Source organism: Falco naumanni, chromosome 4 (assembly GCF_017639655.2).
Source record: "Falco naumanni isolate bFalNau1 chromosome 4, bFalNau1.pat, whole genome shotgun sequence".
Taxonomy (NCBI): Eukaryota; Metazoa; Chordata; class Aves; order Falconiformes; family Falconidae; genus Falco; species Falco naumanni.
In genome coordinates, this window is record NC_054057.1 from 65,995,164 (window position 1) to 66,015,242 (window position 20,079).

At 46.2% G+C, this 20,079-nt stretch overlaps 1 protein-coding gene across 3 annotated transcripts; it reads left to right on the plus strand.

Annotated features, from left to right (window-relative positions):
- Nucleotides 1-1,767: 1,767 nt before the first annotated feature.
- On the plus strand, nt 1,768-19,479 carry MBD3 (methyl-CpG binding domain protein 3). Of its 3 annotated transcripts, XM_040591389.1 has the most exons (9): nt 1,781-1,843; nt 2,847-2,961; nt 6,431-6,487; nt 9,179-9,338; nt 11,083-11,220; nt 13,700-13,790; nt 14,285-14,462; nt 15,723-15,920; nt 17,559-19,479. In XM_040591389.1, the coding sequence occupies exons 4-8, from the start codon at nt 9,237-9,239 to the stop codon at nt 15,913-15,915; spliced, it is 702 nt and encodes a 233-aa protein (XP_040447323.1). In that variant the 5' UTR covers nt 1,781-1,843; nt 2,847-2,961; nt 6,431-6,487; nt 9,179-9,236; the 3' UTR covers nt 15,916-15,920; nt 17,559-19,479. The 3 variants fall into 3 exon arrangements, with proteins under 3 accessions (XP_040447322.1, XP_040447323.1, XP_040447324.1); XM_040591388.1 differs by lacking the exon at nt 2,847-2,961 and having other exon boundaries at nt 1,768-1,843; XM_040591390.1 differs by lacking the exons at nt 1,781-1,843; nt 2,847-2,961 and adding an exon at nt 5,534-5,978.
- Nucleotides 19,480-20,079: the final 600 nt, after the last annotated feature.

The following is a 20,079-nucleotide window of genomic DNA, read 5'->3' on the forward strand; positions in this document are numbered from 1 at the left end:
TGTTAAACACAAACCATCAAAACCAAAACAAAAAAACAAGAGAGAGAGATGGAGTGCCTTCAGGGCAACAGAAAACTGTATTGATTAAATTAAAGACAAAATTCCCACCATCCCATATCTTAAATATAAAAATCTTCCTGTACAAAGCAAATGTAACCCAGCACCTACAGGCGCACCCAGCTCTTGGAAGTAGTTTTCAATTTGCACCCCAGAGTCTGTCCGACTTGCACCCTGTGCGTGGGGGCTCTGGGTTTTCTCCCACCCACGACACGTTGGCGTATCTTTCCTTGCACTCCCTGCTGTTTTCCAAATTTTGGAGCTTGGGACAAATGAGCAAGCTCTGTTTTAAAGAAAAAAATAAACCTGAACAAGTAAATACACCACCAGCTTATTGCACAGGTGAGGGCCGGGAGGAAGCAGCGGAGGTTCAAATGGACTGAAGAAAAAGTTGGAAAAGCGGAGCGGTGCCTGCGGCCAGGATCCCTGGCATCGGCGCTGTTTGGAAGCCTGATGGTGATCGTTTTGGCACTGTTGGTTGGTGCAGGATTCTTAAAAAAAATAATTCCTATTATGTCATTCCTTCGTTGGGGAAAATTACAGACTCTGACATGCTTTGGCCACTCTGGTGTTTTCCAGCACGTGGGTTCGGAGAGGGTGAGCGATGCCCGACACTCCGGGTGCTGTGGTGGGGTTTGGCCATCCACTGTAGGTTGTGGTTTGCATTTTTTCTTGGAAAAACTTGTCATTGCTTTGTCTTCGCATCATCTCCTCCGGAGCAGGTTTCTCTCTTTCTTGCTGGACTTCCTTTTGGACACTGTTCCAGGAGAGGGGGTTCCGTGCGCTGCGTGGAGCCACTGCTGTGGAGGAGCCCCCGCGAGGGGCCGTGGTGCGGAGCCCACCGGCCCGGGGGAAGGTAACACCGGGCGAGGCCTGGCTCTGCCAGTGGCCCCTCCGTGGGGCCAGATGCCCATGGGGCTGTGTGCCCTGGGGGGTCCCTTCCATGGGGCCATGTGCCTGTGGGATCCCTCTGTGGGGCCGTGTGCCCATACAATTACCTCTGGGGGGCCATGCGCCTGGGGTCCCCCCTCTGGGGCCGTACAGCCCTGGGGTCCCCTTTGTGGGACTGTGTGCCCCTGGGGCCATGCGCCGGGGGCGGTCCCCTCTGGGGGGTTCTCTCTGTGGGGTCATATGCCCGTGGGGCCATGTGCGCCCGAGGGTCCCCTCCGTGGGGCCGTGTGCCCAGGGGTGCCGCCTCCAGCCGTGCCCCTGGGAGCGGGCCGGGCTGCCGCGCCGGTGCAGGGCTGCAGGGGGCGCCAGCGGAGCCGCGGGCCGAGCCGCCGCCAGTCCGGCCGGGGCGGGCGCGGGGAAGATGCCCAAAGCGGCGCTGCCGGGACACCGGGGGGGGGCCGCGGCGCCCGGCGCTGGAGTAAGGCGGGGGCCGAGGGGGAGGGGGGCGCCGGGGCTGGCTTCCCGCCGAGCGGGGCGGTGGGGAGGGACTATATTGCCGCGGCGCGCGCGGGCGGAGGGATCCAGCGGAGGCGGAGCGGTGGCAGGGGAGGGAGCGGAACCGTGGGGGCGGGCGGAGCTCAGCGGCCGCCTTCGGCGCGGGGAGGCGGGAGTGCCGCGGCGGAGCGCGGAGCCAGGGCCCGGCGGAGGCCGCGCTCGGCGAGGGCGGCGGGCGGGAGCGGGACGAGCCGCGGCCCCGGCGCCGCCTCCCGGGGCGGGGGGGAGCGGGGAGCAGCCGCCGGCGGGAGGAGAGCGCGGCGGCCGGGAAGAGCCGGCGGAGGCGACCGGAGCCCGGAGGGAGCGGCGGGCCGGGCCGCGCCGCGATGGAGCGGAAGAGGTGGGAGCGCCGGGCCGGGCCGCGCTGCCCCCGGGGGTCCGGGCCGCGCTGCCGGGGGGCGGGGCGGGAGGCCGCGGCGGGGGGGTCGCTGGGCCCTGCCTGTCGCTACAGGTGGACGTGCTGGGGGGCTGCTGAGGGGACACTGGGGCTGGGGAGGGAGCACAGCTGGGGGGGTACTGAAGCCCGGGGGTCTACTGCGGGGGGGGGGGGGGCACTGCTGAGGGGACACTGGGGCTGAGGAGGGGGCACGGCTGGGGGTTACTGAAGCCTGGGGGTCTACTGCTGGGGGGGGACAGTGCTGAGGAGACACTGGGGCTCGAAGGGTGCATAGCTGGGGGGGCACTGAGGTCCGGGGGTCTACTGCTGGGGGGGGGGGGGGGCACGGCTGAGGGGACACTGGGGCTGGGGCGGGGGGCAGCGGGGCTCAATGGAGACACTGCGGGGGGGACACTGCTGGGGGGGGCACTGAGGCTCGGGGGTCTGTTGCTGGGGGGGCCACTGCTGACGGGACACTGGGGCTGGGGGGGGACACCACTGGGGCCCGGGGGGGCACTGCTGGGGGTGCACCACCGTGGGGGGCTCTGCGCTACCCCCCGCCAGCCCAGCTGTCAGCCACCCAGTGTGGAGGGGCAGCGGCCTTTGGGGGGACCCCTGCTCACCCGCTTCGGGGTGCTGCTGCCAGGCCAGCACAGGTGGGTTATTTTAACAGCAGCCGAGCGAGGTGTGTGTGAAGTAGCCCCGGGCGCGAGTGGCCACCCCGTGGCTCCGTCCGTTGCTTTTTCTGTCCGCTGAGGAATTTGGGGGAGCATCAGAATTTGGGGGAGCATCAAAAAGAAGCACCTGCCCGCGGTGGTGGCTGTTGCTGTAGGTGGGAGTCGAGGGGCTGGGCTCAGGATGCGCTATCCTGAAAGTATTGCCGGTGGGGGAAGCGTGTGGCTGGGGAGCCGCTTGCTCTGCCTGCAGGATTGCTATTAATACCCGTGTGTGTCTCATATGGCTGTAGGTGGGCCATATGGATCCTTCCTGCACCCATAAGAAGCAGCCTCAGTGCACCCGTGAGCTGATGTGTGAAACTTAGGTCCGTCGGGAGCTGCAGGAGCGTCGCAGAAGTTATCCAGGTGTCCTTATCTGGCCTTTCTAGTCAGCAAAACGTATGCGATCGACTCCTGCGCGTGTTAGATTGCATGGGGTTTTTTTTAAAAAAAATCAGATTATGGTGGTGAGGCGAGCGTGCCATGCTGGGTGGCGGGTGAACCAGCAAACATCATCCTGCAGAGCGTAAAACGAGGTGCTGGCTCCGTCACTGCAGCTAGGAGTCTGCAGGGAGAAGAAAAGACCACCAGCAGCAACTAGAGGAGGTGCAGCTGAAAGCTTTAAAGATGTCTGTTTTGCCAAGAACTTACTTCATTTGTAAAGTTGTGGTCTCGGAGCTGAACTTAAAAAAGAGGGGGAGAGGGGATGTTTTTTAGCATATTTGTTGTTCCTGAGTTATAATGGATTTTCCTTTTATATCAATTTGGACAGAGATCAAAGGTGTAATAGGGCCCTGCTGCACTAATTTTTGGTTACTGTTGCATTTTGCTGTACCTCAGAGCAGAAAAAATATGTGTGGCAATTTATTAATCCCTCTGCTATTTCTGCCTGTTGTTTACCTGGATGATTTTTTTTGTCTGGCTACCCTGACTGTACAGATGCGATAAGTGCTTGTGGAAAATTGCATGCATGGTTTGGAAATGAGCGCTCATGTCTGCAATAACCAGCCTTGAGAATTAATGCTGAGCCGAGGTGGTCAGCAGCGGGGTGGCAGTTACTGCTTTTTCCCGAACCGTTGTTTAGGGCTGCTGTGCTCGCTGTTTGGAGATTTCCTTCTGTAACCCTGAGCACTAGCAGCACGTGCTTTCTGTGTGAAGGTTTCTGTCGAGTTCTGCTTTGGGGGTGGCAAGACAAATGGGGTTGTGCCGAGTATGTTCAGCCTGTGAGATTTGAGGCTGTGCGAGCCGATCACTGGCTGGAAATTAAACCCTCCTTGAGGTGTAAGTCTCTGGGCAGATTTTTAGGAACAGGCCTATAACCTCGTGCTTACCAGCTGTTGATTGTGCAGAAGTTTTTGAGCTGGAGTGTGTTCTCTCATCTGTGCCTTTGGCTTGTTGGGAAGCCCAGGAGTGAGGCTGGCTGATGCGGTGGGGCTTGTGGGCCAAATTCGGAGCGAGCAGGAAACATGCAGGGATGCAGGATTTCAGGAGGGGAAGTGTATCAAGGATGTTGTTGAAGTGGTGGGTCATCTTTGAGAGAGTTTTAGCTACAAAGGCTCTCTTCAAACTCAGTGTTCTCAACCAGGGGAAGGAGAATTTAGTGCTGCTTTGTGTGGCTTTTCTTCATAGTGTTTTTCTGCTGAAGGTTTGATGGCGAAGTGTCCGAGAAGTTTGGGATTGCTGCTCATCTCTGCTTCAAGGAGCAGCTGATAATCGGTGTTCTGGAAGACTTGACTAATCTCTTGGGTGAAGCTTATTTTGTTGTGAATTTCTTACCTATGTAGCACCTACCTAAAAAGTTGAAGAAGGTGTTTTTAACACAATCAAAGTGTATTTTGGTCTATATACTTTTTTTTTTTTTTTTTTTTTTTTAAAAAAAATTGTGGAGGAGAATGCTTTTACTGGGCCTGTACTTTGGTCCTTTTTGGTTGTTCTGTTTTACCTGCAGCACCCCCAGGGAAGTTGTTATGATACTCGAGATGAGCCTTATAAAAATGTCTGGTTATATTTGGGCTGGTTCCTGTGTTATGGGACTGCCACTCAGGTTCTTGTTTAGGGGTGAGGTGCTTCTGGAAATCTGAGAGAGTTTGTATCAAAGTTCTTTGTTCTGGTGGGTTTTGTGTGGTCGGAGCCCAAGTTGCTGAACAAAGACAACCCCATTGCCCTGTGGGGCAGGGAGCATCCCTTACACGCCACTGCTGGCAGTGGTGTGGGGCCTCCATGTGCCTGTAAATATTGCTTGGGACAGCTCGATTCCCCACGGCTGCTCCATGCAGGGCACCCGTTTACGGAGGGATGGGGAGATGCTGCTGTTCAGATTTGTGAAGTTGTGGGGTGGGTTATGGCAACTGGAGGAATCGCCTGGTCTTGCTTGTTCACACCAATGCTTTTTATGTGCTCTGGTGAAAGCTGCGAGTGTCTGTGCTGGCCTGTCCCGGGATAACAGAATTGTTGGAGTGTGGGACCACTGAGGCAGGACTTGGTGCAGATGCTGCAGGAAGGGGGGACCAGCAGTGGCAGTCTGTCAGGTGTCCCAGGGTACACATCTCTCCGTAGGAAGCAGTGTTGGTGGGCATACAGTACCCAAAGGGCCCCCCACGCTGCACTTTGCCTAGAGTAGAGATGGGGAGAGAAGTGCAGTGGGGGGGAGGCTGGGGTGGGCTGTGACTCCCCAGCTCTGTGCAGGAGGAAGCACGATTGAAACAGGGAAGGAAAAAACATTTTGCATTATACCCATCACCCCTCCACCGAGGAGATGAGGCTTTGAGTATATGCTGTTGATCACCCTTTTTACCTAGGCTGTTCCTCTCTCCATTTTTTGTGAAAGGCAGGCGACATCTGGGTTTGTTCGTGGCTTTTTTTTTTTTTTTTTTTTTTCTTTTGTCCTTTGCTTTCTAAGTTGTGCAGATCCTGTGTAGGCTAAACGGGGAGAGCGGAGGGGAGGAGACTTGTGTAATGAGGGAGGAGGGGAGAGGGCCTGGGCTTGCAGTCGGTCTCCCCTTAAGAATATAAGGCAGGAAACAAAGGCTGAGCTGCACATGGAGAGCAGCAGGCACCTGGCAGCTCCTGGCCTTTCAATAGGCTGCCAAGCATTCAGCTTAGTCTGCGCCCAAAAAGTCTGTGAATAATAAATGAGGGTGGCTTGGGTCTGCTCATACCACCCCTCAGTCCTCTTCGGTTCGTTTTGTTAGGCGGGCTGTGCCAGCAGATAATGTGTTGGAGCTTTTGATGGACGAGCATGTAAAATCGTTTGCAACTTTGCAGTTGCCTTGCTTTTCGTAACATGTTGAAGTGTGAAAGACCTTAATTCAGGAACCAAGTACAAGGCGATCGCAGTATCAGCGTTGTTCAGAAGAGGTTGGCTTTTGCAGCTTCGTACCAAGGTGTGTCTCTTCAAAGTCTTTGCATATCAAAAACACGAGTGCAGAGCAAAGCTTTTGCTCTGGAGTGGAAGGGGGTAAATTTTCTGTTTTGTGACATTTAAAGGGCACGTAAGCGTTTGAACAATGTTCAGAATCCGTAAGTGCTGGTTTACTGTTTCTGTGCCTTGTGGTATGCAGCAGGCAATCGCAGCTGCTCAAGTTTTGTGGGTTTTTGGCTGCCCCCACCCTGCCCTTTGACCCTCTCCGGTGTCTGTAGGTGCCCTCAGTGGTGGTGTCCTACCAAGCTGCCGGCGGGGACCCCAGGAGCTCCAGAGCACACCGGCTGCTTCCTTTCTGCTTGTGTTTACTGAGCAACTTTACTGTCTGCTTTGAGTTCTAGCTTTGTTCCCCATTGTTCCAGAAATTATGCCTTTTTCAAGACATAATAAAAATTTTTCTTCTGAACATTTCAGTGCTTTTCCTTTGGGCCAAGCTTCCCCAGGAAGAGACAGGACTCTGAGTCATTTCAGGTGGGTTTTTTCAGATGTATGTGGACTTTGAGCAGCTTTTCAGATTTGTTGCAAAAATTACTAGAACACATACTGAACCAAAAAGCTGAAGGGCTATGTTCATTTAATATACTGTCTCTGAGCATGTCTGGCTCTGTTCTGAAAGTTACACTGTGCTTTTAAGTGCACGATTCGCTGTAATGTATTGTTTTTAAAACTATTAAGACACTAAACCATAAACTAGAGCTGCAGATCTTGGAAGAGGAAGCAGTGTCACGTTGTTCATATAGCAGGGTTTTCTCCTGATGGCAGCAATGGCTCTGGCCTGAAAGCTGCTGGAATTGGTTATTATTACTTTTTCTGGACAGAGGCATATAACTCCCTTTACATTTTTAAAAAGTGGTTTCAGATTTGAGTCTGGATCCAGTCTCTGTTCCTCTCTGCTTACCCCTACTCTGTGTGTCATCTTCTGGCCTGAGTATTTGTGCAGTTCTGCAGTGAACTGGTCCAGCTGAGGAATAACCAGTAATAAAGTGTTTCTTCCTCTTCTCCCTACCTTCTAAAGATGGATTATTCTCCCCATCTGGGTAACTGTACATTTGCATGAATGCTTTCATGCTTGAGCAGCGGTGGTGGCAGGGAGCAGATACACGGCAGGATAAGCAGCTTGGGAGCAACTGGGGCCAGGAGCTTCCTGAGCAGATGCTGTATGGGGGGTGATCACAACCTTTTGGTTATTAAGTCCTTTGAGAGACTTTTTCAGTTTTAGTATTATTCGTATTAACCTTGGATTTCAGGTTTTTTGAGAGCATTTAATACTTTGGTTCTCTCTGTTGTTTTGGGTTTTTGTAATTATTTTTTTTTTTGCATATACAGTCTGACTTGAACTAATTGGTTTACCAATGTCCCGTGCTAGAAATTGTATGCTTATGCTGTTTTTTCAGACCTTTCCCCTAATAAAGGCTTTGGGGAAGCAGCTAATGTGTGGAAAAGAGGCTTTTTCCTTTGAGCTTTTTTTTCCATTGAGAAGACCCCAGAGAGACCGTTGGTATCTTACCAACAGGAACACCACCCCTGTGGCAGAGCAGAGTCTATGCTGCTGAGATAGTAATGCTTCTTTCCTCTCATCCTGTGAGGACTTTACTATTTCAAGTTATTCCTGGCCTTCAAGTAGAAACCTTGCAACAAATAGCCTGCATTTCTGACTTCAGGAGCGACAGAAGGTAACCTTAATTACAGAGCTCCAGCTGTCCTTAGAAAGCATCTGAACCTCATTGGCATTGATTTGTCTCTGGCAGGTCTAAGTTGCATTGATATAATTTCTCTCCTCAGTAGAAAAACCAGGGAGAGACTCTAATATGTAGGTGTTGCTTCCAGTCACCTGAAGTTCAACGCTTGGCATTTTGTGAAGTTACGAGTTGAGTTGTTGAACTCGCAGGTACCACCACGGCGTACAGTGGGTACCTGTCAGTGAGGTCTCCCTGGGAAATGGCCTTACCTCTTCTCAGTGGTGGTACACCGAGAGCGGAGGGTGTTCGTAGGCGAGGGAGGAGATCACCCTGCTGCCATGCAGTATGGCTGAAAAAAATATTCAAACGCTACTAACAGCTCTTTAAAAGAAGAAAATGGATAAATAGGAGTGGGGTGGTAACTGGCATTTCTGGTTTTAAAATGCCTTTCACCCAACTAACCTGTGCTTGGTGTGTGGAGTAAGCTTCTCCTAGATGGCTACCAAGACTGAATATGCAAGTAGCAAGATGCAGAAAACCAGAAATGAGAGAAATTAAGGGAATAAAAAGAGGCATTGTTATGATGCTAAATGAGAATGTGAAGAATACTTCATGCTTACAGTTCTATACTGCAATCATAACACATTAATTTATTTTTGCTGTATGCATAAAAAAATAAAGAGCTTACCTAGCAGTGCTTTTTGAAGTAGTGCAAAAGGTCATGTTCTATTATGAAAAAAAAAAAAAAACCAAACACAAAACCAGCAACATTGAGGAGATGGAGTAACTGTGCCTCCTTGCCAGGTTGTAGTCTTTCCTGTGAAACCAGGTGTTTAAAAAGAATCTCTCTTCCATTTTGCCGCTAACGGAAAGTTTTCCAAGGTTTTGACCTCTATCTTTGCATCGCTGAAGCTTTGTAATTCTTTGCTTTGCAGCTTGTCAGCAGTTAACATCAGTTCTTCCTCCTCGCTCCTGTGTAATCCTGAAGTGTTCAGAATGCTTCCAAAGACTTGTGGTCAGCCCTGAATGTACTGTTCAGGGCAGAGGGGGAAGGAGTCCAAGATGTTTGTGGTGCTACTCAAACTTAACACCCCCGGGAGAGGAAGTTAGACTTGAAATGGGCATTTATTTTTTGAGACAACTGAGTGATAAGTGCATCAGTGCTGGTATCTTCCGTGGCACTTACTGTGTGAATTATGCTATGTTTGTTTATACCTGGTCTGAATCTTTCTTTTCATGTATAAAAACATTTTAACATGACCTGCACTTAATTTGCCTCTTCCACAGTAATCATGAGAAGGAGTTATATGAAAGCAGTAATATCCATTTAGAGTTTAATGTGAGCTTTATTCTGGGAAGTTCAGCTTGTGTTGTTTTTCATGAAGGAAATAAAATTTGCCTCTCCTGAGTCGCAGCGAGTGCTGGTATTGAAGTCCCAGAGGGTTTTAATTTTCCTCCTTGTTTCTCTTCTGTGTTTTTTCAGCCCAAGTGGTAAAAAGTTCCGAAGTAAGCCCCAGCTGGCACGCTACCTGGGGAGCTCGATGGACCTGAGCACTTTTGACTTCCGCACAGGAAAAATGTTGATGAATAAAATGAACAAGAACAGGCAGAGGATGCGCTATGACTGTTCCAACCAAGCCAAAGTAAGATTAAGAGGCAGTGGCAGCTTTCTCCTTTCTGTCTTCTATTGTTCTGGCCTGACTGCCTCTCGGAACAGTATCTGTGATAGCATGAAAATTAAGCATTTTGTAATTAATGTGTGTAACTTGAGTTGTATGAGATAACATCTCTGTTACGAGGTGTCGGACAAATACTGCAATTCACTGATTCTTCCAGGGTACTGACACCGTGGAAGAATATTGCGGAACTGCTAAATCTTCTGTACAGAAGGGCTGGAGGGAGGGCTGGCATCTTTATTCCCCTTCCTGGAGTGTGAGATCACCTTCTCCAGCAGGATCTCCTCCAGAGCCCCGGATCTCCGGCTGACTCCTGTGTCTGTGCAGTGGCTCCGCTCTGCGCTAGCGTTTGCTCTGGGGGAGAGGAGTGGTGTGGGGCAGCAGGGATGAGGAGATAACACAGCCTCCTGCGAGCAGCTCCCTGGAACTCTCCGTAGGCCATGCTGGTGTCTCTGCTTTGGAATTGAGCTAAGGAGGGCATGCATTGCGGGCAGAAAGCTGAAGCGGCAAGAGGGTGGCAAGGCCTGTTCGTAGAACAAAATAAGAGTCCATTTGCCACCTGGTAATTTTGATTGCTCAGGTTTAGTCAGGATTACAGTGACATTGGTATACTGCTTGTCTGGATAGATGGGCTCAAGGCATTCTTGAGTATCTTCCTTGGATGCTAAAAGCTTTTTCAGAACCCAAAAGCTTATTCCTGTGCACCTAAACGTTAAATGTGGAAAACAGTCTAATGCTTGTTTTCTAAATATGTCAACCAGTCAAGAATCATCACCATCAGAGTGATTAGAGCATTTTCTTATAGCGCTAGGAGCTGTGGTGGTATTTTAAAAGAAGCATGCCTTCGCTGCAGAGACCAGCAGCTAACACACATCTCACAGGCTAAAAATTCTGGCCAGGCCTTCTAATAAATGTATGAATAGTTATCATTGGCTTATAAATGGATTAGCACACAGATGGTTCAGAATATTTGTCCTGAATACATCTTTTCTACATCTCATGAATAAATATGTTAAGCAGATGCGGTGTCTGCATCCTCAAGAACAAAGTGTGTCCTACAGCCATTTCAAGATTTGCATGTTAGATCTTGGGAATGCGGAACAGTCTTCCTGTGTTTCCACTAACATAAAACGCAGTCATGTAGTGAAAAATTGATTGTTATAAGCTCCATTTAAAAACTTGAGGTTTGTTAAGAACTGAAGGTAGAAAAAGTGATCAAGGTTCCACCTGTATTGATTTGCTTGTTGGTGTCCACAACTGGATTTAAACAGAATGGTTCAGAAACTCTGGATTCACAAAACGCTTTCTAAATCAGACTTCATGATTTTTCTGATTATTACAAATATCATGTCAAAATCCTTTGTTCTAGTGTTCTACAAGTGGCTCATCAACGTGCAAACTCAGTGTTCTGACTTCTAAATTCTGTCAAATTTGTGTTAAAACTAATGTGTTAAAACTAGAGAGAGGAGGCTAGCATTTTAAGTAGAATGTGAAAGAGTGGAAAATGTTTGATTTTGATAGGTCTAAGGCAAGATTTGAATGTAGTTATGCATTTTTAGCAGTCTATCTCACATGGCTTGAGATCAGACAAGTTTTCAAGTCCATGTTCTCTGCTCTTCCCTGCTGTATATCTTTATGGCTGTAGTAGTATTTCAAAAACTTGAAAATATTTTTTGTGGGCTTTCCCCCTCCTTTTGTTTGAAATTTTTAGGGCAAGCCTGATTTGAACACAGCACTGCCTGTTAGGCAGACAGCCTCCATATTCAAACAACCCGTCACAAAGATCACAAACCATCCCAGCAATAAGGTGAAGAGTGACCCTCAGAAAGCCGTGGACCAGCCTCGGCAGGTAAGGCGTGTAGCTTAGTAACTTCTCCAGGACTACCAAACTCCTGATTTTGCTGCTGGGAGGGTCCCAAAATAAACTGCTTTAATTTGTGATGCTGAACAGATAGTCCGTGGCAATCTGAAGTCTCTCATATTTCAGAAACAATAACTTACAGTGCACCCAGCTTTTACAATTGAGCCAAACCCCATTTCCAATATATAGTCGATGAGCTGTCTGCACTGTGGTTTACAACTAGACTCCAGCCTTCGTTTAGATTACAATTCTGTTGCAGTTAAGCCTTCATTTCCTTAATGCTGAAATCAAGTGTTATCTACAAATTTAGACAGACATCATAACTACTTTAGGGGACACTCACATTGTGATTAGAATCACTATCAAATGTTCCAGTTCTATAGGAATTCTGTGTTTCGAGAAATTCCTGTTCCTGTACAGACCACATACAATGTGGTGTTTGTGATGTAGTGCAAGGGATTGTGACCCCTGCGTGGGCCTTTTTTTTTAGATGCGTGTATCATTAGTAGTTAACTCTACCTGTATGAATAAGGTCATAAATCCACTTGGGATGTTGTTACAATACAAAATCAAAGTGGTTTTCTTATCATACTGTGATGCTGTGTCCTGTGCAAAGCTCACACCGAAGGGTTCTGTGAATCCTTTCCTGTAACGAGTCCATCTTTATGACTTATGGAAACGAGATGTTCAGCTTTATTAGTCTGTTCAGATGCTGTCATCGGTATCGATTATCAGTACATTTCAAACTCTTGCGGGTCTAGCGGAATTAAAACACATCAATCCAAGAAGGAAGGTGATTTTAACAAAATAAATTTCAAAAATACCCTATAAACTACCCCACCTCTCACACTGAAAACTTCTTCTGCGTACTTAAACTCTACCTTTGTGAAATGTGTGATAGGTTCCATTTGAAATGGAGTTGGGTGGTTGGTTTTGTCGTGTTTTTTGGTGGGGTTTTTTTATGTGTTTTGGGGCAGGGGTTTTTTTGGTAGGGTTTTAGCATGGTTTCCTAAGGAGGTAGAGCGTACGTGTTCATAACGTCGTTGCTATTCCTTGGCTAGTTAAGACAATACAAGATGACACTAAAGATACGGTGTTGATATGCAAAACTTTTGAGCTGAACAGAGATTTGTATCCCTGTTGTGGAAGATATTGCTATGTGAGTACAGATTGGTGTGTGAATGCGACCTGTTAGACAGCAGAGATCAGCTCCGGTAGCAAAAGTGTTGTAACCTGACCTGTGTGCTTTCGCTGCTCCCGTTACTACTTGTTGTAATGCAGCTTCCTAGACTCTGCTTGTGCTTTCCTTATGTAGTCTTTTCTTGTTTATGGTGGCACTGGAGTCCCTTTTCTGAGAAAAGGTCCTTTAAAAGTTTTTATCTGTGTATGTATGTAGAAATAACAAATATATCTATATACACTGTATTGTAATATATATACATGTACTGGTTTGTATATTTCATTTTCTGTGATATAGCATAGAATAGGGCAAAATTGCTCTTTTTTGTGTCCTTCTCTGCATTATACATCTAAGGGCCTGTTGAATTACAGCTTTGAAATATTTTACCAGACTGCAGCATATTGTAACCTGGTCAGCACAACTCCCAATGTTTCTTCAGAATTTGAAAGCAGTGCTGAGTCCCGTCATGTGCTGGCTTAAAATTCACCTGTTTGAAAGGTGTGGATAGAGAATATCCAGCCCGTGTGCTTTAGCTGGGACTGTCCCTGTTCCCCTTGTTGGGAACTGGTGATCGGAAAAATAGTGTGGGTTTGGTTGATTTTGGCAGGATCAAAGAGGATGTTTGTGGACTGCTTGGGGTAAATAGTTGGTTTCTCAATGCCTAGATAAAATTGCTTTCCTGCAAGAGGAATGGTACTGTAGCTACTCATTTATCATCCTTACACACGTAAGTTAAGAGTTGAAGGTGTATCTAGGTAAAGTATCTTGACTTCCCACCAGGCCATCCACTCACACGTGCCTAAGCTTGAGGAGAACCTGTGATTCAAAATACAGTAAAGGATCAGATGTGGTAGTTGTCGTGAGAAACAGCTGGGAAGGAATGAACTAACGCTTTACCTTGGGAAGAGCTTGGATACAATTCTTGCATTCCTTAACTTCTGTGGTGTATGTGGGACAGCAAGAGAGGAACGGGAGTGTAAAAAGGGCTGTCCGACACTACGTGCACTGACATGAAAGCCAGCAAGCCTTGCCTTGCTGTTCCAGTTCAGAAGCAGTGAAAGTACCGGTCCCTGCAGAAAAGAAAGTCTTTTTCAAGGCAGCAGATGAGGACAGAGTTGTTGTGAGGATAGTTCCCTGCCATCAGACGTGGCAGACCCCTTCTGTAGTAAATCCAATATAAAATTGTCTGCAGCAGTGTTTTTCCCTCTTTTGATACTAAGCAGGTGCTTTGTGCAGTTGTCGATTCCATTTCTGTTTTGTGCCAATAAACACTTTCTTTGATGTCAGCTCTTCTGGGAGAAGAAATTAAGTGGACTGAATGCTTTTGACATTGCAGAGGAGCTGGTGAAAACAATGGACCTTCCAAAAGGTTTACAAGGTAATCAAGAGTCTGCCCTTAACTCCAGGGGTGGCGTTTTGATACCAATCAGCAGTGATCTGAAGGTATTGTGTTTGACCTCCTTGTTCTCCAGTGCTTGTCAGTGCTGGGGCCCGTTCCTGCTTCAGCAGGAACTGTTAGTGCTTTGGCTGGAAGGCTCGGTGCCCTTCATCCTGAGGAGATGCTGAAACAAAGCTTCTTGACTTTTTTTTGTTGTTGTTGTTCATTTTGCAGAAGCAAAATGGAAACAGCTTCCATTTCCCATTATTTTTTTTATTTGTTGTAACAAAATCAGTAATTCATCTGATTTAAACAACATTGGAGAGAGTTGTACAGCTGCTGTTAGAAATGTTGAGGAGTGGGATTTACATTGTGTTAGATTTCTAAACGACGGTGCGTGCTTTGCCATTAAAACTAAAATAATGCCCGTTGTCCTGATGCGCTGTTCTTTTGTCTTGTGCAAAGCTGATCACGGCTCTTCCTCCTGCTTGCAGGGGTTGGACCTGGTTGCACTGATGAAACCCTTCTCTCTGCCATCGCTAGTGCTCTGCACACTAGCACGATGCCGATCACTGGACAGCTGTCTGCGGCCGTAGAGAAGAATCCTGGAGTTTGGCTAAATACCTCACAGCCACTTTGCAAAGCATTTATGGTGACAGATGAAGATATTAGGTATTAACTAGAAATATCGCTTACTGTCTTGGAACAAGATTTCTTGTGGTAAAACAGTACGCTTTTTTATTTTTCTTTTGTTTTCCCCAATGGCAAGTTATAAATATCCGATGGAGCACTGTGGCTTGCTGAATTAATTTGGATGCCTCTTTATCAGTAGAGTAGAAAAAAATTGTTACACAAAGCTGCTGTCATACAGGCATGTACTTGAAGCCCATTCTTTTTTATTTTGACCGTGCTCAGTTACTCTGAGGTTTCAGGTTCATGTTTGTTTTTCATGTCAGAGTACGTCTCCTTTTAATGAAAAAGGCGTCTGAATTGGAGTAACCTTGATTAATGCACCTCTAAGCCAAGAAGGGATTGGAGAAATCCTGAGGAGTGCGATTCGATTCTCTTCACCTTACTGTGTCAGCACAGGACCAAATAAAAGCACTAACTGCTGCGGTGGCAGCGAACAAGGATGCAATGTATTTAGGTATAGCTTGCTTTCAGTAATTAATTATATTGCTAAATCAAGCCTGGTCAAATCTAGCTTTAAGCACTCGATAGAGAACTGAATATAGCAAAGACACTAACCTGAAAGCACGCTACTTTGCATTCATTAACAGCATTTAAAGGTAGTACTTGTTTTGGCTGTTTGACTGATAAATAGGATGCCTTTTTTTGTGCTGGATTTATACATGAACAACCAGGGAAAATGGTCTTTTTGTAACTTTATGATTTCCTGTGGCTGAGATGAACCAGGAGTCCCGCGAGCCACTGACTGTTGATCACTTCTTTACGATGACTTTGACACAAAAGGAGCTGTAAAATTTAAGATTGTGGCCCAAAAGGGAAATGAGCAAAAAGATTGAAATGGTCAGAAACTTTAATTTTCTCCAGTTTCATTATTGGAAATCTGAGCAGGGTAGGTTGACTTTTTCTTGTTTAAATTAATATTAGTACTAGGAGTTAAAAAAAAAAAAAAAAAAGGTCTCGAGTCAGCTGCTAGATTAAGCAAATTTCAGCCAGAATTAAAAATGCTGCAATCAATGCTAAGGACTTGTAACAGAAAATATTGGACAACTTTTTTTAAAGTGTTTATTTCGTCTTCACTTATAGTATAATGCCAGGCAATTTTTTAAAATATGCATTTCTTACAGAGGGCTCTTTCAAAGCCGCGCTTTTCTGCCGAGCCTCATGCATGAGTGATTTAAGATTAATTTCCCTTGAAAGAGCCAGCTTTGAGGGTTGATGTTGGTGTTCGTTGATTTGGGGCAGGAAGCAAGAGGAACTGGTGCAGCAGGTGCGGAAGAGGCTGGAGGAAGCCCTGATGGCTGACATGCTTGCCCACGTAGAGGAAATAGCAAGAGATGGGGAAGCTCCTTCAGAGAAAGAAGGAGGCGAGGAAGAAGGAGAAGAGGAAGAGGAGGAGGAGGAGCAGGACCATGACCAGGAGATGGAGAATGTATAGTCCAGGTAACGTGGCAGCATCCTTTCTCACCTTAAACTGTACTACATTAAAGGCAGAAGTGTTTTCAGAAGGGCCTGTAGTATATATTGACAGATCTGCTTTTTATCGTGCACTTTTAAAGGTGTAGTAGCCATGCTTTCAGCTACAAGTCAAGTATTTTGATGAGTAATGTCTGGTGAGTGCTTGTGTGGTCACGGAGTGTTCTGGGCCTTAGGGCTGTGTCAGATGGGCTGAAAGCATAACCAGAGCGTGCCCGTAAACACTTTAAAGATTCTGTCTTGAAAGTGGATCAGTTCTTAAAAATTCATTTACTTGTGATGTCATTTTTTACCCCCCTGTTTATTTATTTATTCCTGCCTGTGATAGGCAAGAGGACACTGTGGGCAGAAAGGACAGCTGACATCTCGTGGACTCAGATTCTCCCTCTGCCTGCCTTTTTCTCTCACTTTTGCATTTTCTTGCAGGGTATATTAGAGGGCATGTTTATGGAATTTTCTAAATCATATTTACAGAAAGTTAGAAAAAAGGCAAGCCGATTACCAAAAGAGGGAAGTTGCTAAAAAACTTAGGCGTGGTGGGAATTTCTAAACTGAAAGCAACAGAAGAATGTATATGTTTAAACTCTGGAAATGTCTGAAAAGTTTAAAATTGTGTAACGATATAACTGCAGGATGCACAGAAACGTGCCTTTACATTGTGCATCCCTTGAAAGTATCACAGGGGGCTTACTGCTTGTTCTCAGGTGTGTCTCTGACTTGCACTTCTGCAGTGGAACTTTTTAAAGGTGCAACTAGAGTCTTTTTTTATTGTCTTGTAAGCCAAAATAGCTCTGAATAATGAATTTTTACAGTGTAGCCATGCAGAAAAAGGCAGATCTGTAAGGCCAAGTCAAGATACACCAACAGGAGTTCCCTTCGCTGCTGCGTGTTGCGCTGGGCAGGGACAGCACCCCGTGCTACGAAGCAGTTTTTCCTTGCCGTGTTCCTTTGATGTAACCCTAGCCAGGAGCGCTGTGCGTGTCGTCAGCAGAGCTCATGCAGTGAGATGAAAACAGAACTTGCTGATTTGAATTTTTGATCGTTTTAAGTTTTAGCCTAAGAAAAGCAATTAGTGTTCTGTCACTGAAATGGGGTAGCCGGTACCCTGGGTGCTTCCATTATGGACATCCGAGAGCCTGTGAGGCAAGAGTCAAGAATGTGGAGGGGGGGAAAAAAAAAAGCAATTTTTAGCACGAATAGCAGAGGAAAAGAAAAGCCTCTTTGGAGGGAGTGGCAGCTGTATTTCAGGTAGAAGGAAGAGTGCTTTATGTTAAGTAATCCTTCAAGCTGGAAGGTTGATTATAACATGAAATCTGTTTGGCCTTTGGGAGATACCATCTTATATCTTGGGCTTTCTATTTTCCTGTTTTACCACACCATGAACGGTAGCTTTATTTGGACAGTGAATATCTTGCATTCCTTTCTACTACAAAGGTCTGGTAACAGCAAAGAACCAGAGCGAACTGCTGAAGGTGAAAACCAGGAGATAAAGAAATGAATGGATATGTTATGGCAGTGGTGCCTTATTCATTTAAAGGCAGACTTTCTATAAAGGTATAAAAAGTTCATACTGACTTACAAGCTCTTTTTTTCTCTTTCTTCTAGGGAGTTCCATCTAAGAATTCCCAGTATAAACCCTATCAGCAGGGTCAGCACAACTATTTACAAAGCCAAGAGTGTCTGCCGAGTAAATTGCACCAACAATCCAACTGTACCTGTGACCATTTTGATGTACACTTCAGGAAACATTGAGAAGCTGATGGTTCATTAATTGCTGGGTAGTTTTGAAGATGGAACCTGACTAAACTCTACTCCCCTTCCTTTTTCTAAAGGGGTAGGGTAATCGGAAATGCAAAAGTGGGAGGGAATAAAGGAATATAAAATAGTGGGAGGGAAAATACAAGGAACCAAATTTCCTGTCTTTTTTTTTTTTCTTTTTTTGTTGTGGGTCAGTGATAGGTGATACATTTTTAAACTTTTCTATCAAAGTACCTTTTAACAATGACCCATAGAAACACTTTTCTCTCTTAACACAAGTGAGAGAGATGCTGTTTCACTCCTTGGCTACTCTGCTGTAGGCTACCTGTTTGTACCAGACTGTAGGGAGGTCATTTTATGTTGTGGGTTGTCATTCCATGTGTCAATTTGGGTCACTGAATTTCCTTTTCCTCGCAAGACCACATTGGTCTTGGAAGCGTAGTCTCAGAGATGAACTGCCAGTGCCTCCTCCACCTTTGGTGAGTAGGGGGAGTTACGCTTGAGGAATTGGTCTTACATCAATGGCAATCAGTTTTGTAGTTAGTTCCAGCACCACACTGAAGGCACTACCGTGCACGTTTTTGATATGGAGCTGTGTGGATGTCTTGAGTGTAGCCGAATAAAGTTCGAAGATAAATATACCCACTCTGTGGTATATTTTACTTTGGGTTAAGTCCAGTCAGAAGGACCTTCTCAACTCAGAATGGAAGGATGCCTCATTTCTGACTGACAATGAGGAAAACTTCCTCCTTTCTCTTCTGGTGCCAAGAACCCTGACCTCTGTTTCTGTGTGTGTGGAGGGAAGGGGATCCATTCCAATAGGTGTGTCTACACATCTACTTCTGTGTGCAGTAATGTTCTGACCTCTTTTAAAACAAGAAAGGAAAAAGGTTGATTTTTCTATGATTGATATCTTAAAAACGAATTTAAAGCTTTTTATTAAGTATTAAATCTTTCTTATTTGCATGTGCAGTGAAGTGACCAGCATTTTGTGTCCAAAAATGAAATGATGTGAAACCTGCCTTAATGTGTTTATAAGTATTTGGCTTCACCGTGGGTACCTTGATTGATTCTTCAGTCTCTTCTAGTACATCTGTGAGCACATTGGGGTAACTTGTGGCTAAAAATGAGTTTACCTGGGGAGGGAGGATAGGGAGAGGGGAGGAGAAGATGGGGAGGAGGTGAGAGTTTATAGCTTGGAGGATGTGCTGACTAGGTTGCAAAAGTTATTTTAGTCTTAGGGTGGTATCCGTTGCATAATTCATGCGTGGACGTCTCAGCTGAGAGTACAGTATAAACTGGTGGATTAAATATTGTGCCACTAACCAATTGTACAAGTTATTGGTATCCCAAAACTTGGGGAAGAAAGTAGCTCCCAGAGCCTTTATCATGTAAGAATGATTAGCAGTGACAGCAAGGGACCAGGGGGATTGCCTGGAAAGTAATAGCCTTTGGGAGTAGTTCAGCTTAGTGATCTGAATAGGGTTTTGCTCCTTGAAAAATATCCCATGGCAAAGTGATTGATACTATATGAACTCTTTTCTTAAAGATTTGAAAATACAAAATTCTTTGCTATTGCTCATTTGGAGTACTGCAAGAAGACTGAATTGTACTTTGCTGCTGCTCTACCAAGTCTTGCTTTGGGGAACATTACCTGGTACTGCAGCCAGTGAAAATTATTTTCCTTTTTGAACAGTCTGTTACGGTTATTATTCTGTAAATCTGTCCTCTTGTAATTCATTGTGTTGAATTAAATGTTTCTCACAAAGCGGAGATTCTCCTAGTCTGCGTCAAGCCCCTACCCGGAGTTTTTGTGCTATGCCCCTTCCAGTGATTTCAGCGGACACGCTCTTGCATTTTTTGCTGAGGGCTCCCTTCTGAGATTGAGATCTTGAGATCTGGGACCTGGCAGAGGGGCGTACAGAGTGGAACTTGTGGAAAGCCAGTCCATTCTTGCTGTAGAGCCATCCTGTGTCCTCACCAAGGAAGAGGCTGCCAGGGTGTCCCGTCTAGGGGGCAAGTTGCTGATACAGTCCTTGGAATCCAACTCTAGCGGTTTTTAAGCCGTACTAGGGGTGTTCTTTTGACCATGGCAATCTCATTCTGACACGACTTCCTTTTTAAATCTTGTTTAGTATCTAGTGATGGCTTTGCTTACTTTTATTTGAACCTGAATATATTCAAAGCATATGTAGCACCAGAACTTAGATGACTGAGATGTTGATACTAATATTTTGATGCGTTGAATATCAAGTTTAAACTGCTGGCAGCTTTATGTGCCAACTCCTGCGTTTTCACCACTCTACTTTCCCTGTCAAGCTCTCTTTCTTTCCTTCAGTCCTTTAAAAAGTTTGTTAATGTTTTCATT